Genomic DNA, 20,329 nt, shown 5'->3' on the forward strand with positions numbered 1-20,329 from the left:
AGAGAGGGAGCACAAGTGGGGAAGAGGGGCAGAGAGGAAGAAGCTGACTCCTTGCTGAGCAGGGAGCCCAATGCAGAGCTGGACCCCAGGACCCCAGGATCATGACCTGAGCTGAAGGTAGACACTTAACTGACTGAGCCACCCAAGTTCTTTTTATAGCTTCTATTTCTTTGGTGAAGACTTTTTCCTTGCCATTCATTTAAACAGTGTTTACCCTTGCTTTATGGAGCATAATTAAAATAACATGTTAAGTCTTTTTCTGATAATTCTGAAATTTTAGTAGCCCCAGAATTAACTTTTGTTCCTTGTCTTTTCCCTTGAGAGTTGTTTAGATTTCCCTTTTGTTTTACATGTTGAGTAACTTTGGATTATTTCCTAGATATTTTGAATATTATGAAACTGTCAGTCCTTTAGAAGAATGCTTTTGTTTTGTTTTGGTTTTAGCTTGCAGTCCATCCAGTTAGTTCAGACCACATATCCTGGACAGCTTTATGTGGGTTGTGGTTTCAATGATAATTTAGTTTTCAAAACCATTACAGTGCAATTCTAATCTGCCCTGATTGTGCACCACCCAGTGGCCAGCCTGAAACTGCATAGAGGCAGACCTCATTATATTGCACTTCACCGATACAGTTTTTTACCAATTGAAGGTTTGTGGCAACCGTGGGTCAAGCAAGTCTATCAGTGCCATTTTTCTAATAGCACTTGCTCACTTGGTTTGCTATGGTTTACTGAATATTTTAAGCTCACTGTTGAGAACTACTGCTCAGAAAAAGAGATTCCTTTCAAAATGACTGCTCACTGACAATGCACCTGGTTACCCAAGACCTCTGATGGAGATGTACGATGAAATTAATGTTGTTTTCATGCCTGCTAACACTGTATCCATTCAGCAGCCCATAGATCAAGGAGTCATTTCAATTTTCAAGTCTTATTTAAGAAATATATTTTTTAAGCCTGCCTAGATAGTGATGGATATGGGCAAGTCAACTGAAAAGCTTCTGCAAAGGATTCTCTAGTGTAGATGCCATTATGAACATTTGTGACTCGTGGGAAGAGTTCACAATATCAACATTAACAAGTTTGGAAGAAGTTAATTCCAGCCCCCATGCATGACTTGGAGGGGTTCAAGACTTCAGTGGAGTAAGTAACTGCAGATGTGGTGGAAATAGCAAGAGAACCAGAAATAGTAGTGGAGCCTGAAGATGTGACTGAATTGCTACCATCTCATGATAAAACTTGAATGGATGAGGAGTTGTTTCTTAAGGATGAGCAAAGAAAGTGGTTTCTTGAAATAGAATCTACTCCTGGTGGGGATGCTGTGAAGATTATTGAAATGACACCAAAGATTTAGAATATTATATAAACTTAGTAGATAAAGCAGTGGATTTGAGAGTATTGACTCCCATTTTGTTTTTTTGTTTTTGGGTTTTTTTTAAAGATTTTATTTATTTATTTGACAGAGAGATAGAGAGAGAACACAAGTAGGCAGAGGGAGAGGGAGAAGCAGGCTCCCCACTGAGCAGGGAGCCCGATGCGGGACTCGATCCCAGGACCCTGGGATCATGACCTGAGCCGAAGGCAGCTGCTTAACCGACTGAGCCACCCAGGCGCCCTTGACTCCCATTTTGAAAGTTTTGTGGGTAAAATGCTATCAAACAGCATCACACGGTACAGAGAAAATGATTGTGAAAGGAAGAGTTGATCAATGCAGCAAACTTCTTTGTTGTCTTATTTTAAGAAATTGCCACAGCCACCCCAACCTTTAGTAACTACCATCCTGATCAGTCAGCAGCCATCAACATTCAGGCAAGACCCTCTACCAGCAAAAAGATTATGATGTACTGAGAGCTCAGATGATGGTTAGCATTTTTCACCAGTATTTTATTTTATTTTTTTTTTTTAAAGATTTTATTTATTTATTTGAGACAGAGAGAATGAGAGAGAGAGCACATGAGAGGGGGGAGGGTCAGAGGCAGAAGCAGGCTCCCTGCCGAGCAGGGAGCCCGATGCGGAACTCGATCCAGGGACTCCAGGATCATGACCTGAGCCGAAGGCAGTCGCTTAACCAACTGAGCCACCCAGGCGCCCCTTCACCAGTATTTTAAAATTAAGGTATGTACTTTGTTTTCTAAACATAATCATACACTTAATGGACTACAGTATAGTATAAACATAACTTTTATATGCACTGGGAAGCCAAAAAATTCAAAGTTGACTTGCTTTATTGCAATACTCACTTTATTGCAGTGGTCTACAATGGAATACACAATATCTCTGAGTTATGCCTGTAGTGACCTACAGTGTAGTTCAGTGTTTAAAACACTTGCTCAGCTGCTTCTGGTCGGTTTCACACATGCAGAGGTTGGAGGTGATCCCAGGATTTTATACACAAATTTGGAGGTTCACTTTCTTTAGTTCCTTCCTATGATTTCCCCCCCACACTCTCTGGTTACAAGATCTTCCTCCTTGGTGTTCTGGTAGAAAGTCAGGGCTTAAGAGAGGAGTGATGCTGTTTTGCTGTCTTCAGCTTGGTGTATTGCAGGGTTCCACCTCACAGGGTTTGCACATGGTGAAGAGGGGGGTGCTACTTTTCTGCAGCTCCCCTGGAGTAAGTCAAGTAAATTCAAAAGTCTGTCTCATAGCCCCCAACCCCTTGCCTGTTTCTTTGACTAGAGAGAGCAAACTGTTCCTTGGACTCTGTGCTAGCTGGAAGTTCCTGTTTTCCTGTTAGGGGTCTATAATTCCTTTTTATTTATTCTGTTTGGGATTTGTCTAGCTTCTTAAGTGTGTGGAGTAAGGTCTTCCATTGACTTTGAAAAGTTTATATTTAAAAATATTTGTTGTATCCTATTCTCCTCTCTCCTTCTGCAGCTAATTAAGCATATGTTAGGACTTCTCACTATCTGCTCTACATGTTTTTTTCCATCTTTCCATCTTTTTGTCTTTCCCAGCTGTACTCTGGGTAATTTCTCCTGATTTATATCCCTGTTTATAAATTCTCCCCAGTGGCTGTATTCTACTGTGCCATTAAACCTATTTAATTAGAGCTTAACAGTCTGGTTTTTATATATTCTTGTAACACGTGTATTCACTTCTTTCCCAAATTAGCTCCATTACTTTGTATGGTTTCCCATTCCCTACAGGTACCTCATACTTGACTATTTCTTGAAACACAGAAAGCAAAAATCTAATACCTGTCTAAAGGAGTTTTTCATTATTTCTACTAATTCTTGGCTCTGGAGTAATTTCCTTATGTAACTATATATTTGTATTTTAACTGTGTGTTGGTAAATGTTATATTTGAAAAGTAATTTGTGGCCTGCAATGAAGTTACTTTCCTATAGAGAGGATCTATGTTTTTATTCCTCCTAGCACCTAGAAGGATCACCAGTGTGGAACCACCCTAAAGCAAGTTAAATGCTTAAGATTCTTTGGGTGATCCTCATCCTTTGGCGGGGTGGGGGAAGGTCATGGGGAAGTTCCCATTAGGTTCATGATTCTGATTAGATTTACAATGTTGTGTGGGCCTTGAACTTTGATCTGTTCCCTCACCCCATAAGGTTGTCTCAATAGGACCCCAAGCCCACTTTCCTTCTCTTTTTCTCTTTCCTTTTGGACTGAACATTCCTTACTATCTTAATATCTTGCTTTAAGATGATTTTTATATTTTAATCACCTTTGGTTTTCAGCAGGAATATGGATCTAAGTATCCTAGCATACAATTCCCAGAAACAAGAAGTTTCCCATAACTGCATCTTTGTTCCTACATGGGCAAACCCTACTCTTTCAATTGGTATTCTCTACACTTAGCATATGCTACTTGTGGCATATAATCCATAAATGTTGATAGGAAATATGCTTAATTCTGCCAGCAATTAATTAATTTTAGCAATTTTTATGTTTAGCTGCTCAAAAAACATAAGTATCTTACATTAGTTATGTAATATTACTTGCTGCATGTAACAAATCACCAGAAAATTTAGCAGCTTAAAGCATTTATTATCTTACATAGTTTCTGAGATTCAGGAATCTGAGAATGGCTTAGTTTGGTGGTTCTCATGAGGTTGCAAACTTTGGGTGATGGCTGCAATTTGAAGGCTTTGACTGGGGTTGGAGGATCCACTTCCACTCACATGACTGTTGGCTTCAGTTCCTTGCCAAATGGGCTTCTCCAATAGCCTGGCAGCTGGCTTCCCCAAGAGTGAGTGATCTAATAGGGAGTGAGGGACAGAGGGAAGAGGAAAGGATAGGAAGAAAGGGACAAAAGATAGAAAGTGGGGAGAAATGCACCAAAGATGGAAGTGATAGCTTTTTACAACATAATTTTAGAAATGACATCCCAACCCTTCTGCCACATTTTTTGGTCACAAAGACCAATAATGTTATGTGGGAAGGGACTACACAAGGGTATGAATACCAGGAGGTAGGGATCACTAGGGGGTTATCTTGGAGGCTGGGAAGTACTGTATTTTACCGAAAGAAAAAAAGAAAACCTTTATTATATTCAGAGGTTCATAACAAAGCACTTGAGTTAAAGCTACTCCTTCATTTGTATAAAGCATGAAAATATGATTGTAATTTTATCAATGCAGATGCACAAAATATTTCCCAAAAGGTGTTATATATTAAACTGTTCCAAGCCAAATCCAAAACAAAGAATATAAAGATTTAAAACTACTAAAAATATGATGTGAAAAAAAAATCTCAGTTAAATGGTAAGAGATAAATTTAGATGGCGAGGCTTAGTGTCTGGTAGGAAAAAAAATAAAGGTTTTAAATATAGCTAAATAAAAAATAAACTTGCAAGTATTTTAGTAATAAAAAATTTGTTACGAGAAAAATAGTCCTCGTACTGAAACATATGGTCATAATTCTAGTAACATGCTTTTATCAATCAAAAGTGGTCTGAGAAGGCATGAAGCCTTTAAGATTCTAAATATGAACCTCATAACTCAAAGTAATTGAGGAAGTCAATGTGTTCTTCAGTGTAAACACCATCCTACATTTTGTATAAAAAATGAGAAGAGGAAAAAAATACATCTATCTATTTGTATTTGCTGCTACTACACCTAAACCATGGGAAGATACATAAGAAACTAATAAAACGATTACTTGAGATTGGAGGGTAGGAAGAACAAGCTAGACACATACAAGGTGGAAAGTAAAACTTATACTGATAAGTTTTTTATATTTTTCTGATAATCACAAAGAAAAAAATTAAAACCTAAGATGGGTTTATAGGTTTCTGGTTTATTTCCGGATATTTTCTATTAAAATGTGTGTCAAGTTATCAAAGTTATGGTTGTGACTAAAAAAAGAAAAGTCTGTTATTTATTTATAAAACAGTATCTGAATCTAGGCTGTTATAAAATTAGGCAGTTGAGACACCATAGTCAAGCTACTGCTTTTATGATTAAATCATAGGGTAAGATAAGATATGTGTTGTATGAACAACACAGTAGACTCTTTAAGGGAAAGTTCAGTCTTTTTACAGATTACCTACTTTTCAGATTTTTATCTCTTACCTAGCCAGGTTTAATGCCCACTATCTAACAAGTTCTTAGCCATCTCCTTATGGGTATGGCTATCCTTCTGGGTTGTTTTCCTTTTTTTTTTTTTTTGGTGGGCAGCAAAGTGAAGTTTATTTATTTTTTTATTTTTATTTTTTTTTAAAGATTTTATTTATTTGACAGAGAGACACAGCGAGAGAGGGAACACAAGCAGGGGGAGTGGGAGAGGGAGAAGCAGGCTTCCCGCCAAGCAGGGAGCCTGATGCGGGGCTCGATCCCAGGACCCTGCAATCATTACCTGAGCCGAAGGCAGACGCCCAACGACTGAGCCACCCAGGCGCCCCAAAGTGAAGTTTATTGAGTGATATAGTATAAAGCTCCCAAAGAGGGAGGGGACCTGAGAGGGTTGCCTCCTGGGTTGTTTTCCAACCATGTAGTCAAGATTCCTATCTCTATTATAGCAGTTACTTTTACTTTGTTAATTATCTGCTTCATACATTCAGCTCCAATAGGGACAAATATTTATTCATCTTTCAACCAGTGAAGCCTAACAAAATGCTCTGCACATAGCAAGTATATAGACACACAAAGTTTGTTGGGTGGCTACACAGAACAAGTGGGCTAGATTTTACTTCATATTTCAGAATTCAGAGAAGGAGACCTGTATAAAAAGGCCAAGACCAAAAACAGATCATTGTAGACTGAATACAAAGAACCATTCTATTTCTTCACCTTTAAAAAAATTAAAATTTCAAAATAAATACCAATGTGAAGAACATGACCAAATAAGTAACAACTGCATTCAGAAACCTACATCTACAAAGAATACTTTAAAATGTACCTCCAAAGGCACATTATTCCATTATCATTAAATGTAAAGGCTTTATGAAAACAAATCTAAAGCTATCCTATCATGGGAAGAGCTCTCCACCATTTGGTTATTTTAAAGTAATTTTAGGGGCACCTGGCTGGCTGTCAGAAGAGCACGTGACTCTTGATCTCGGGGTCATGAGTTTGAGCCCCATGTTGGGTGCAGAGATTACTAAAAAAAATAAAAAATAAATAAATAATTTCATTATTCATAGACTGTGCAACTAACTTAAACTGCAAAATAAACACACTATATAAAGAAAACATAAACTGATAAAAATAATCTTACACCATTTCAATAAATTTCACAGGTTACTTTGTGTTGCCATTTTATTTAACAGCTGCAACATTTTACATTGCTTATGAAGTAGCTACTTCCAGAAGACTGATAATCTCCTTCACAGGGTATCTTTGGCTCATACTACAGTTGTGATTCAGTATGAACCATGTGACCAGTGGAGTAAAATTCTCAGTCTCTCCTAGCCTGAGACCTCAGATCCTGAGTTATAACCCTGACTTGGTCTTCAAGTTGAGATGCTTCATAAGTATTTTTCTTACATCAGGGTTATTTAGTGTAGTTTCTTTTTCTTGAAATATACAATGAGTGTTTTTGATACAAAAACATATACCATATAAGAATAAAAAAAGCATCAAAATAATGATTGTATTTTATATAATGTAAATGAAGGACTAACTAAAATATCCCTGTTACTTTTTTTAACACAACATACTTCTTAAAATTTTGCTGTTTGAAGAGCAAAGTTCTGTTAACAGTTTCAAATACATAGACTTTAACTTATGTTAATATCCTGTTATAAAAAATAACTACCATATAAAGAATTTAAAATATGCAGAAGTAATTAGTTCATTAAAATGTATATTTAATACATTGGTGTCAATGAAAATATGCAGACTTGCCAAGAAAGTTCTAAGGTTTAAAGGAAAAGTTAAAAAAACCTGTTTCAGGCTTCATTTATTGCTACATAATGACTACTTCAGGGGTCATATGGCCTGTTGTCAATCACTCTTAGAAGTGGTAAATAAAGGGTATATTTTGAAGGAAGGAGGAAAAATAATGCACTGCAATACAAAAATATTACCTATTTATAAATTATTAGACTTATAAAACACATACTGAATCACATGTTCTTGCTATAAAAACAATGTACTTAAATATAGAAGCACAAAATTCTGAAGCACCCACAATTATTTTAAGAATACCCATTTAATCAAGAAAAAAGCCATATATATATATATATAATAATTTGAGAAGAAAAAAGGCAAAATTCTGATTTTAATCCAAATAACCAGTTTATCTAATCATGGAGGTAGGTCTCCACTCCAATTATACAAATAAGTTATCTGCCTTACTCAAAGAATTATCAAATAAGACTAAGATCTGAAAACTGTCTATGTCACTGAAATTCATTTTTAACAGACTTTAGAAACCAGCAATGTAACTGGCTAATGTAACAGCCATTTCCCTCATAAGGTTACACCTGAAAAGAGCCTTCATTAAAATCATTCTTGGCATAACGAGGTATACATAAGTGCAGATACTTTGGCTTTGCATTTAAATAACACAGTAAATGCTACAAATTTATTAAAGACAGAAGAAATCCTTTTCTTTTTAGTACTTGTATTACGTCAAAGCTTCAAAAACTGTGGGTCTCTTAAATTTTTAGAGATTTAAATATTGTGCTAATGATTTAAAAAGATCATTTCCTGCCTAAAAAGCAAAACTTATGTGTTTCAAACAGCAAACATTTACTTTTAGTGTTTGTGGCATTTCAGCTTTAGTGAATTTAGTTTTAACAAATTAGTTTGCAATATATAATATGACTTATTTTTCACTAAAAAAGATTTTCTATAATGAAAAATACTAATTCTATTTCTAATGGTAAACTAGTAGAGTTGGAGGTCCCACCATGGATCACAGGGATTAGAGCACTATCAAGATCATTTAAATAATGCTGAGGAAGAAGCTGGCCTTCAGATCCTGCCTGAAATTCAACCTGGGGGGAAAAAAAAATCTTGATAAGTCAACCTTAGAAAGTAAGCAATCTTGTTTAGCTTAGCAGATGAATATGAACTATTTTAAAATATCATTCATTTTAAGCATGTTAAGAAAATACTTGATATTTTACTCATAAAATGTTTCACATTCTCCTATATTTCTTTTATCTTCTACATAAATTATTGTCTCTCCCACAGATATCATAAAAATTGTTTAAATGCCACTATTTCATACTTTAGGTTTCTTCTCAATGCACACATAAACACACTAGAGAACCAAGGTTTTAAATAATTACCAACATGACTTAAATAAAAACCTATAGTATTAAAAAATCGACTTAAAAATATTTTGAATTTGTTGTTACAAAAGTATTGAATATTTGAATTTAATGTTGCTGGTGAAAATTACACTTTAATATATTTGACTAAAAAAATTAACAGGGCTGCTGAAATAACAAATTATTATTTTCCTGAAAAAGGAACCTTTAACAGTGAGATCAAAATATAAGTTCTTCCTTCCAAAAGAACTAGGGAGTTTAACACATCCTGACTGAAGAAAAGCAAACCCTCAATATATGACCTCATTCATGTTTAGATTAACCATTCTAATGAAAAACTTGCTCTGAAATTGATTATATTGGATGTTGGAAACAGAAATGCACATTAAAATAATACTAGAATACCATTTTTCACCTATAAAATTCATAAAGTTCAAAAGTTTGATTACATATTGCTTTGATAAAGATGCAGGGAAAAGAACTTTCTCATACAAATTGTAGTAGAAACCTCTATTTGAGACAATATGGTAATAATATCTATTGAGTATATACTTAGACCTGGCAATTCTACTTCTTAGAATGTTTGTTATACTCACACTTATGCCGAAGCAAAATATTGTGGATAACCTAAATGTCAATCAGTGCATACTAAATTTACATAAAAACTAGTTAAATAAATTATGGTACATTTATATAATCAACGACTACTATACAACTGTTAAAAAGAATAGGTAGTAATATGAAATATCTCTAAAATACAAGATCTTAAAGAAGCAAAGTCAAAAAAAGTAAGAGTAAAGGGGGAAATGAAAAGGACTTATATACTTATTCGGCTGTACATGTCAAAAATCACAGAGACTACAAGAAATGGGTAACATTTGATTGCCTGACCAGGAAGGGAGGATGAGGAGGAGTATGGAGATAGACTACAGGGTTGGGAGTCAAGAGTGGGAAGGAGATCTTTCCAGGGCTATTACCTTATACAACTCTACTGGGAACCATTTACATTGTAGCCTGGAGTTAATACCTCTAGGGGCTACCCATTATATAGATGACAACATGAATGTTGCTCTCTGGAAATGTTGGATAAGATGGTCCTATTATACACACACTTGTGAGATAACAGAAAATATATATTGTTCTCTACCTCTGGTTCCTCGTACACAGCTCCTGAAACCCTTGTAATTTCTTAAGTTATAAGAACACTCTAAATATCTCTTGTTCTAATATTTGTATTTCACACCGTCCGTGACACAGGGCTCCTAAAACCCTTGTACATTCCTAAGTGATAAGAACACTAGGAATATCTTTTGTTTTAATGAGGTGACTCTGGGTGGGCTCCTGGATGGGGACTGGTCACCAGAAAGACCAAACCATAATTAGAAGCTTTAGATTTTTCAGCCCTACCCCTCATCTTCCAAAGAGGGGAGAGGGGTTACAAAATGGAGTTAAATCATGCCTACATGAGGAAGTCTCCATAAAATCCCTATAGAGGAAGATTTGGAGAGCTTCAGGCCAGCTAATACATCCATACCAGGAGGGTGACACACTCCAACTCCACTGGGACAGAAGTACCTATGCTTAAGAACCTCCCAAACCTCACCCTATGTATATGTCTTCATCTGTATAACCTTTAATAAACTGTTTAACATGTTTCCCTGAGTTCTGTGAGATGCTCTAGCAAATTAATTAAACCCAAGGAGGGGGTTATTAGAACTTCTGATCTAAAGCTGGTTGGTCAGAAGCACAGCCAATAACCTGGGCTTATGGTCAGCATCTGAAGGCATGTAGGGGCACAGTCTTATAGGACTGAACCCTTAACCTGTGGGATCTGGTGATATCTGGGTAGATGGTGTCAAAATCGAGTTGAATTCCTGGATATCCTGCTGGTGTCCAAGAACTGCTTGTTCGAAGGAGGAAACCCTCTACATATTTGGTGACCAGGAATGTCAGAAATGAAGTATTTTGTGTGAGTAGTAAAGGAGACTCACAGGAAGGAAAGAAACAGTAGGGAAGAACTGGTTTTTCCTTACATGGGAAGGAAAAGACTAAGTTTTCCTTTTTTTAATACTTTTGGACTTTTGTAATTTTAAATCATGTGAATATAAAATAAAGTCAGAATGAAAAAATTAAAAACCAACTTATCAAGCCAGACTGCTGTAGTGCAGAGATCAGCAAACTATGGCCTGTTGGCCAATCTGGCCCACCAACTATTTTTGTAAACAAAGTTTCATTGGAACATAGTGAGCTCATTAGTTTACATACTGTCTGTGGCCACTTGTGCACTATAATGGCAGGACTGAATAGTTGTAAAAGACATCATACAGCCCACAGTGCCTAAAATATTTACTGCCTAGCCTTTTACAAAAAAGTTTGCTGACCCCTGTTGTGGAGAGTAAAGGTAATAATATAGAGGAAGTATGTAGCACACACTGATGTTCAACAAATTTTAGTTCTCTTCATTCATCCCAAATAAAAGGTTAAAGAAGAAACTTTTGATTATTTTAATATATGAAACATTCATTTCAAAAATACATCACAAAAACATGTCTCACCATATCAGTGTCAATGGAAACTCTGAGGCCAATTTTATTCATCCCATTACTCTTTAGAGTTTTCAGGTGAGGGCACAGCGCAGCACTACAAGCCATGGCTATTTCTTTTGCAAACTGATAACGAGTTGCTGAAACAGATAAATCCTGGTCCTTTAGAAAGTAGAACACCTGAAACGTATTTAATTAGGAAACAAGTCATGATTAAGATTAAAAGCAGCTTTAAAAAGACAACTGCTACCTTCAATTCAACTTTATTAATAACATCCAATGTTAATGCCATGAAATTCATTAGTTGAAAAGCATTGTGTGTGGGACACCCAGGTGGCTCAGTCAGTTAAGTGTCTGCCTTCGGCTGGGGTCATGATCCTAGGGTCTTGGGATCAAGCCCCATGTCGGGAATCCCTGCTCAGCAGGGGGCCTACTTCTCCCTCTGCCTCCCCCCTACTGGTGTTCACTCTCCCTCTCTCTCAAATGAATAAAATCTTTAAAATAAAAAACATTTTGTGTGTAAATATATATATCTTGATCTGTAAGTAGTAAAAGCCTAAAACCAAAGATTATGGACTATGGCATGACTTAGCTATTTTTACCTAAAATTAACCTGTAGCAACAAAAGCCCTATTAATTCAGTTTGGAAAAGTGTACTAATGAGTCCACCCTATAACATCACCTTCCTGTACGGACATCTTAATGAAGTTAAGATCAAACAAAGAAATAATGTTCTATAATTTTTTGTTGTTGTTGTTAAAGATTTTATTTATTTATTTATTTGACAGAGAGAGAGAGAGCACAAACAGGGAGCAGCAGACAGGGGGAGAGGGAGAAGCAGGCACCCCGCTGAGCAGGGAGCCCGATGCGGGGGCTCGATCCCGGGACTCCAGGATCATGACCTGAGCCGAAGGCAGTCGCTCAACCAACTGAGCCACCCAGGCGCCCCATAATTTCTATATCCTGTATAGTTTCTATCTATCTTGTACATGTATAACATCACAGAGAATACAGAATAAATTAGTAACAAATTGCCTGACCCAGGAAGCAGAGTGAAAAGGAGTATGGAAGTAGACTAAGGGGTTGGGAGTCTATAATTTCATATCCTCTTAGTTTAAAAAAAGTTGGAACATGCAAAAATAATTTTCATATGTCAATGCTGATTATAAACTGGTATCTATAACATATTTTATTGTGGGGGGTTCCTGGGTGGCTCAGTCAGCTAAGCATCTGATTCTTAATCTCAGCTCAGGTTTTGATCTTGGGGTTGTGAGTTCAAGCTCTGCATTAAGTAGGCCCAGCATGGAGCCTACTTAAAACAAATAAATACATACATACATAAGTTAGTTTTAATTTACATATATATTTTTTTTAAATAAGAGAAAAATGAAAATAATATGGTCAAATAACATATACTGTACAAAGATGGCAATGCTGCCAAAACTTAACTGAGTTGGCAGGGAGTAACACCATACAATAGCCTGAAATAGTCTATGGAAATCCAAATCTGGTATAAAAAAGGCAGTCTGGGGTGAAAATAAATGTGTTTCAAGATGTAATGTAAAAAGTATTAGTAAGCTGCAATGAGAAATCTCCCAAGTTCAAAAAAAATAAAAGCCATATCCAAACACAACATGTAAAGGGAAGGAATCTTCTTTCTCAGTTACCTCAGTACACTTTACAGTCTTCTCATCAGTTTCAAAATCTGCTTCCAGTTTTATTTTTTCACTTGGAAATCCTTGTAATGATATTCCATCCACTGAACTAATAACACTATAGAATAAAACATAATACAGTATTATTATTAGTACCAAAATGCTTTCTATGAAATGAGTTATTAGATTTGAACAAATAAGGAGAAAATATATGAAAACTATTTATAGCACTAAGATAACTCAGTTACATACAAAATAATTAAAACTATAGTCCATTCATTTACCAAGATTTCTTTTTTTTTTTAAAGATTTTATTTATTTATTTGACAGAGAGAGACAGCGAGAGAGGGAACACAAGCAGGGGGAGTGGGAGAGGGAGAAGCAGGCTTCCCACCGAGCAGGGAGCCCGATGCGGGGCTCGATCCCAGGACCCTGGGATCATGACCTGAGCCAAAGGCAGACGCTTAACGACTGAGTCACCCAGGCGCCCCCATTTACCAAGATTTCTTGATTGTGTAGCAAAACATATCTACTCTTTCATATGCCCAACTTAGACCTGAGGTTTAAAATGCCTTAGTTTCCTAACAGAAAAGCTGTCTCATGAATTTTAAAAACTTATCTTGGAATCCCTCAGCATTAGCCCTCTTTTTCCTTCTTTACTTTAGACCCTTTAACTAATCTCCAAAAAAAGAAAGAAAATAGTAACTGAAAAGGAGTGGCAGTAATATTCTATAAGGCCTCTAATGTATATATTATTAAATTCAGTTGTATTTACGGTGAATCAATAAAATACAAACTAAACATCCAAAGAGTATCCTTTACTTACTTCACAAAAATAGGTACAAAACAACAGAAAAAGTATACTGCCTTTCACAACCTTGGCATCAAGGTCACACTGCTACACAATGCACATTTTATCACTGTCCCCTCCCAAACTGACCATCCTTTAATAGCTTATAGCACACTGGCCAAGAAAATACACATGAGGCAGGTTAGGTACACGTCTGAAAACACAGACTACATTCATTAGTGTATAAGCATTTAAATTAACGGTATAATCTATATTTATTCATAAAATGTTTAATTTGTTAGGATTTTTTATCCTTCCCTCTCCATCAAATCAATTATATTTTGGGGCGCCTGGGTGGCTCAGTTGGTTAAGCGACTGCCTTCGGCTCAGGTCATGATCCTGGAGTCCCGGGATCGAGTCCCACGTCGGGCTCCCTGCTCGGCAGGGAGTCTGCTTCTCCCTCTCCCGCTCTCCCCCCTCTTGTGCTCTGTCTCTAAAATATATAAATAAAATCTTTAAAAAAAAAAAAAAAAAAAATCAATTATATTTTAGTAACAAAAATTTCTTACCCTTGGTTTCCTTTTTCTTCAGAATCTACCCAGCAGATATCCACATATTCTCTTAGGTCTACAGCATCAACTTTCCCACATGTAATTTTAAAGTCTTTTTGTTCTCGTAGAGCAAGCCGCAAGCCATCCATAGTCTCTGGCGTTATTTGTACCATTAAGCCATCTAATAATGAGGTATGTTTCACATTCCTTTTATTAAATATCAATTAATGTCTAATCCATAAAATTTGCTATCAAAATATGTACTGCATATGTTTTACATCATCTGTTAAATAATCTTAATGATTGTTTTCTACTAGGAAATATGAAAAATATTTCAAAGTTAAGGATTCTCTTTCTTTAAAAAAACAGTTAAACAAATAATGGCGAAATTTTTCATTACCAGCTGTAATGAAATTAGTGATGCCAAACTGCCCTTTTATAACAGCCAGCCATAAAACTAGACAAAATGTATGAGGCAGTTGTTTTCAGGTACTGAACAAGAGGAAGTGCAATACTGTGATTTCTAAGGAAAACTCAACAGGTAAGCCTACAACTGCCCAGGCTCTTTGCTTGGAGACAATTTCTTCATGGTGACCCATTAAACCTACAATGGCCACAATGGGCTGAGAAATTAGAGATAAGTTTGCGGACGCCTGGAATCTGGGGTCAAGACACTGAAGAGGAAGGCACCAGAAGACTGTGAGTCCTTGGACTAGAAATGGAGACACGTTAATAGAGTGAGACTAGATGAGGCCTAACAGAGAACAGCTATTAGGGTTGGGAACAGAACAGAGATACTAGCAATCAAGCAATGCTGGGGGATATTGACAGTCTGGACCAACCACAGTAGAGAGATCTTATGAGCACCTCACTAACTTACACTGTGGCAAAACAAAAACAAAGCTCTTACAAAATCTGTAGGCAAAATGGATTTAGAGAATGAGTCCTGCCAGATTGTAAACACTTTAGGAGTTCCACAGATCCATCTGTTAACAGAGTGAAAAATACAGACTACACAAGCTCAACATGATATGCCATGAAAATGCCTGCTTAAACATAAATAAGCCTTCTTCAGAAAAAGCTAATAGAATCTAAAGTCTCTAAAACATATTAACAGTGACAAGTACATAATCAAAAATTATCAGTGAGAACTACAAGAAAATGTGAGCCTCTATACAACTGAAACCAACCATGAGACAGATAGCCAAGACAGTGGATTAAATATATACGTACTTTAAAACACCTATTCTAAAATATATTCAAAGACCTAAAGCAAAACATTCAAAAAATGAAAAGCAAATATGGGCTAAATGAAAGAGAAACAGAAACTGAAAAAACCCAAAGGGAAATTCTAGAACTGAAAAGTGTAACCTGAAATTGAAACCTCAATGGATAGGCTTTATAGTAGACTGAAGACGGCAAGAAAAAGACTCAGAGAAAATGAAGAAAGGTCAATAAACATTTTTCAATCAAAGAACTTAGAGAGGGACACCTGGGGGTGGCTCAGTCGATTAAGCATCTGCCTTCAGCTCAGGTCATGATCCCAGGGTCCTGGGATCAAGTCCTGCATCGGGCTCCTTGCTCAGCGGGGAGCCTGCTTCTCCCTCTCCCTCTGCCTGCCCCTCCACCCCCTGCTTATGCTCTCTCTCTAACAAATAAATAAATAAAATCTTTAAAAAATAAAGGAATAAAGAAGCTAGAGAAAAATGATTAAAGAAAAATAAACAGATCATCAAGGACCCAAGGAATGGTATAAAACAGATATATCTATAAATATAAATATAGATATACATATGCATATATACATATATAAATATATAGGTATCTCCCAGGAGAAAAAGACTGGGATATAAAAAAATTAATAATGGTAAGAAATTCCCCAAATTTGATGAAAAATATTGACACACCTATCCAAAAAGCTCCATAAATACCAAGCAGGAGAAATACAAAGAAAACCATAAAAAGGCATATCACAGTAAAACTGGTGAAAACCAAAGATAAAGAGGATATCTTGAAAACAGACTGGAGAAAAGGGCACATTAAATACAGGGAAAGAAATGTAAAAAATTATATTGACTTCATTAGAAACAATGGAGGCCAAAAGACGAGATGACATCTTTAAGGAAAATAAAAACTTTCAAAGAATTCTATAGCTAGCAAAATATCCTTCAAAACTAAGAATGAAATAAGGACAGCTTCAGAAAAATGAAAGCCAGCCAGCTTATATTACAAAAAATGCTACTGACTTCTCGTGTCTGCTCCATCCTCACAACAAGACAAATGCTGAACAAACTGAAAATGAACAACTCTTATATCAGAGAATTGAGGTCACAGGGCAAACTCTCCCTCTCTCCCAAATAATAAAAGCTTTTAAAAAATCAACAAAAATATGTCAACACAATGACATATTTATAAAAAAAGATTTATTTATTTGAGTGAGTGAGAGAGAGAGAGAGAGCAAGCACATGAACAAGGGAGAGGGGTCGAATGAGACAGAGGGAGAAGCAGACTCCCTGCTGACTGGAGAGCCTGATACAGGGCTAGATTCCAGGACCCTGAAATCATGACCTGAGCTGAAGGCAGACGCTTAACCGACTGAGCCACCCAGGCGCCCCAGCAAATTATTTTAAATCAGAGTTCAGGAGTGTAGCTGGTTATAAAATAAAAATACATAGAAATCAATGAATTTCTATACATCAAAATAGATAAAAATTTTAATTTAAAAAGATACATTTACATCAGCAATAAAATCTACATTACAGAAATAAATCAAAAGATATGTGGGGCACATGGGTGGCTCAGTTGGGTAAGCGACCCGACTCTTGATTTCGGCTCAGGTCATGATCTCAGGGTTGTGGATCAAACCCGGAGTCAGGCTCCATGCTTGGCTGTGAGTGTGCTTAGGATTTCTCTCTCTCTCTCTCTCTCTCTACCTCTCCCCTTTGCCCCTCCCCCCCAGCTCTCTCTCAAATAAATAAATAAATCTTTAAAAGAAAAGATATGTAAGGCCTATACAAAAACTATAAAATTTTATTTATTTATTTATTTTAAAGATTTTATTTATTTATTAGAGAGCAAGCGAGAGAAAAACAGCATGAGAAGGGAGAGGGTCAGAGGGAGAAGCAGGCTCCCTGCCGAGCCGGGAGCCCGATGTGGGACTCGATCCCAGGACTCCGGGATCATGACCTGAGCTGATGGCAGTCGCTTAACCAACTGAGCCACCCAGGTGCCTAAAATTTTATTTTTTTAAAGAGTTTATTTTTAAGTAATCTCTGCATCCAGCATTGGGCTCGAACCCACAACCCTGAGATCAAGAGTCATATGCTCTACTGACTGAGTCAGCCAGGCACCCCTATAAAATGTTACTGAAATAAACTGAACATTTTCTAAATTGAGGATAGCCTATTTTTATGGATAGGAACATTGAGAATGGAAAATATGCCAGTTTTTCTCAAAATTAAACTAGTGATTTAATTCAATTCCAAAAAAAATTCCAGTGGACCATTTAGAACCTGTCAAGTTGATCCTAACATTAATATGGAAAATCAAAAGGCTTAGAGTGGCCAAGGCACTACTGAAAAAGGAATAAAGTATGTGTGGCATCAGAGATGGGAGGACTTCCTAAAAAGCTATGTTTGAAATAGTACGGAGGACGACATTAGTGAAAAAGCAGACTTAATAAGAATCTCCAAAAAAAACTCTCCTCCAAAAGAACAACGAAACTAATAAAAAGTCAAAAGAAACCTTTTCAGAACTCTGGAAATTAATCAAAGGCTTGCAGCAATCTGGGAAGTATTTATTTAAGAAAAATGGCTGGATCTTCGTAAGAGCAAGCTTTGTTCTTTGTGTCATTTTAACTCTTCTATTCCAATCCCCTCCTCTCTAGCTCAGTGGAAGCCTTAAAAACCAATAGCCTGGAATCATGGTGAAAACCAACAGCCTGGTAGCCAATGGAAAGGGCAAAAGAAGGTTGGAGCTCCTTCAAAGCCTCATTATCAGAGAATTATTATTTTTTGAATGTTGATTTTGCCCAGTGCAGAAAGTTTTTTCTCAGGGAGCATCTGTGAAAAACAATTAGAAGCCAATGATTAACATCTCAGCTGCCTGTGGCAGCTGAGAATAGCAGAGGCAAACAATAGGCCAACCAAACACTTAAAAGGAAAAGCTGGGGAATGAGATGTCCATAAGGGCTTTGAAAAGCTGTAACATATTTCTGGGAATTTAGAATGCCACACACATGTACAATACTGTATGCATACTCAGGGTGTATGCATGCTAAAGAAATGCCCTAAGCTCTTACCTCAGACTGACTTTTAGGCTCTGTACAGGCAGCAAGTGCAGGTTATGGCAGAGTTGTTATACTTAACGTAAACCCAAATATTGACCATGTTCTACTTCTTGAGCTGGGTAATGATTTCATTTAAGTTTGTGGTACTGTGCTTTGTTACTGACATATGTTCTTTTATAAGTATCAAATACATTTTAAAAGGAAATGGAAAACATCTTTACATTAAAACAATCCTAAAGATGAAACTCATACCTTCAACTATGCTGGACTTAGCAAGAAATCCTGAAGATGTTTTTAGAGCTCCATTGAATACCACAAAACTTGCACCTGTCACTGATAAGAAAAATACATTTATGTTTTAACTTGCCTTTTTTTAATGCTATATGATGTTTGTTAAATGTACAATGTGGAGCATGGCACATTTAAGTACCTGATAAATGCCATGCCCATACCACTTATATTAGAAAGGTAATAAAAAAACAAACTAAACCAAATTAAGATAAAATATTGCATAAGGGTTATGTAATGTTTGTATATAATAACTGATAGCTATTGTACTACTTAAAATGTTTGTGTCTGTGTCAATGGGAGTATGGGAAATCGAATATCCACCACTGGTAAGAGCATAAATCAGAGCAATCTCTATGGAAGACAACTTAATAATTACCTATTAAAATTATAAATACATATATCCTTTGACACACCAATTCCACAACCAGGAATTGCACATATACAAGGTTATTCACAGTACATTTTTATAAATAACCAAGAACTGGTAACAACTATATCCATTAATGAGACAATTAAATGATGTACACATATAAAGTGAAAAGTTATGGAGAATGCAAAAGTTCTTTTTATACTAACAGAATCATCTCTAAGGTGTGTTAAAAGAAAAAGCAATGTGCAGAATGGAACACGTTATGACTTGTTTAAAAAAGTGGAAGAAATTTGCTACAAATTAAAAAAATTCAAATGCAAATTAAAAAGCGGAAGAAAGATGTGTGTGTGTTTGCTTAAATATATATGTAAGCAAAAATGTTTCTGAAAGGATATACAAGAAACTGGTAACACTGGTTTGGTTGCCTGTGGGGAAGAGAAGAGGGTAGCCTTGGGGTCAAGGGAGGAAAGGAAATTTCTCACTGTAGATACCTATACCTTTCAAATTTTATAACACATATACCTATTCAACAAACAAATATTAAATAGTTGTTACATTTTAATAACAAAAGTATTAATGACATATTAAGTAAAAAAATACAAAAGTGTAAATATCCAATATAAAACCATCTATTTAATAGATATATATTAATATAAGAAGGAAATATATTACAATGTTCACAATGGCCATATCTTGGCACTTTATTTTCTTTTACTACTTTTTAAAACATATTTTCTAAACTTAACAAATAAGTATATACTACCTTTATAATCAGAGGCTAATTTTATTAGCAACCAGAATGTCAAACTATTTTAAATATTTTTTTTTTTTAAGATTTTATTTATTTATTTGAGAGAGAGAGAGCACATGAGAGGGGGGAGGATCAGAGGGAGAAGCAGACCCCCTGCTGAGCAAGGAGCCCGATATGGGACTCGATCCTGGGACTCCAGGATCATGACCTGAGCTGAAGGCAGTCGCCCAACCAACTGAGCCACCCAGGCGCCCTTAAATATGTTATTTTAAAATGTATTAATTTTATGATATACTCACTTCCACTTAACTTTCAATTTGTTAGGCCCTCTACTGCAAGGATCTGGCAATCACAGCAGTCACTAAGGCCATTCAGCCAGAACTGAGAGTAATGTCACTCACATAGGCTACTCC

At 36.2% G+C, this 20,329-nt stretch overlaps 1 protein-coding gene across 5 annotated transcripts in view; it reads right to left on the reverse strand.

Moving 5' to 3' along the window:
* Positions 1-5,560: 5,560 nt before the first annotated feature.
* The window catches only part of ZFYVE16 (zinc finger FYVE-type containing 16), a 50,279-nt gene continuing 35,510 nt past the window's right edge, over positions 5,561-20,329 (reverse strand). For 4 of the 5 annotated variants that reach the window (XM_081826668.1, XM_081826670.1, XM_081826667.1 and 1 more), the window contains 5 exons: positions 18,757-18,837; positions 14,235-14,397; positions 12,888-12,993; positions 11,233-11,400; positions 5,561-8,398 (listed from right to left, as the gene is read on the reverse strand). In XM_081826668.1, the coding sequence (XP_081682794.1) occupies positions 8,237-8,398; positions 11,233-11,400; positions 12,888-12,993; positions 14,235-14,397; positions 18,757-18,837 (680 nt within the window). In that variant the 3' untranslated portion in view covers positions 5,561-8,236. Of the gene's footprint in view, positions 8,399-11,232; positions 11,401-12,887; positions 12,994-14,234; positions 14,398-14,812; positions 18,278-18,756; positions 18,838-20,329 lie in introns of those variants that run through there. The other variant, XM_081826671.1, reaches the window with a different exon arrangement.

Source organism: Leptonychotes weddellii, chromosome 7 (assembly GCF_054177405.1).
Source record: "Leptonychotes weddellii isolate Sample4059 chromosome 7, ASM5417740v2, whole genome shotgun sequence".
Classification (NCBI taxonomy): Eukaryota; Metazoa; Chordata; class Mammalia; order Carnivora; family Phocidae; genus Leptonychotes; species Leptonychotes weddellii.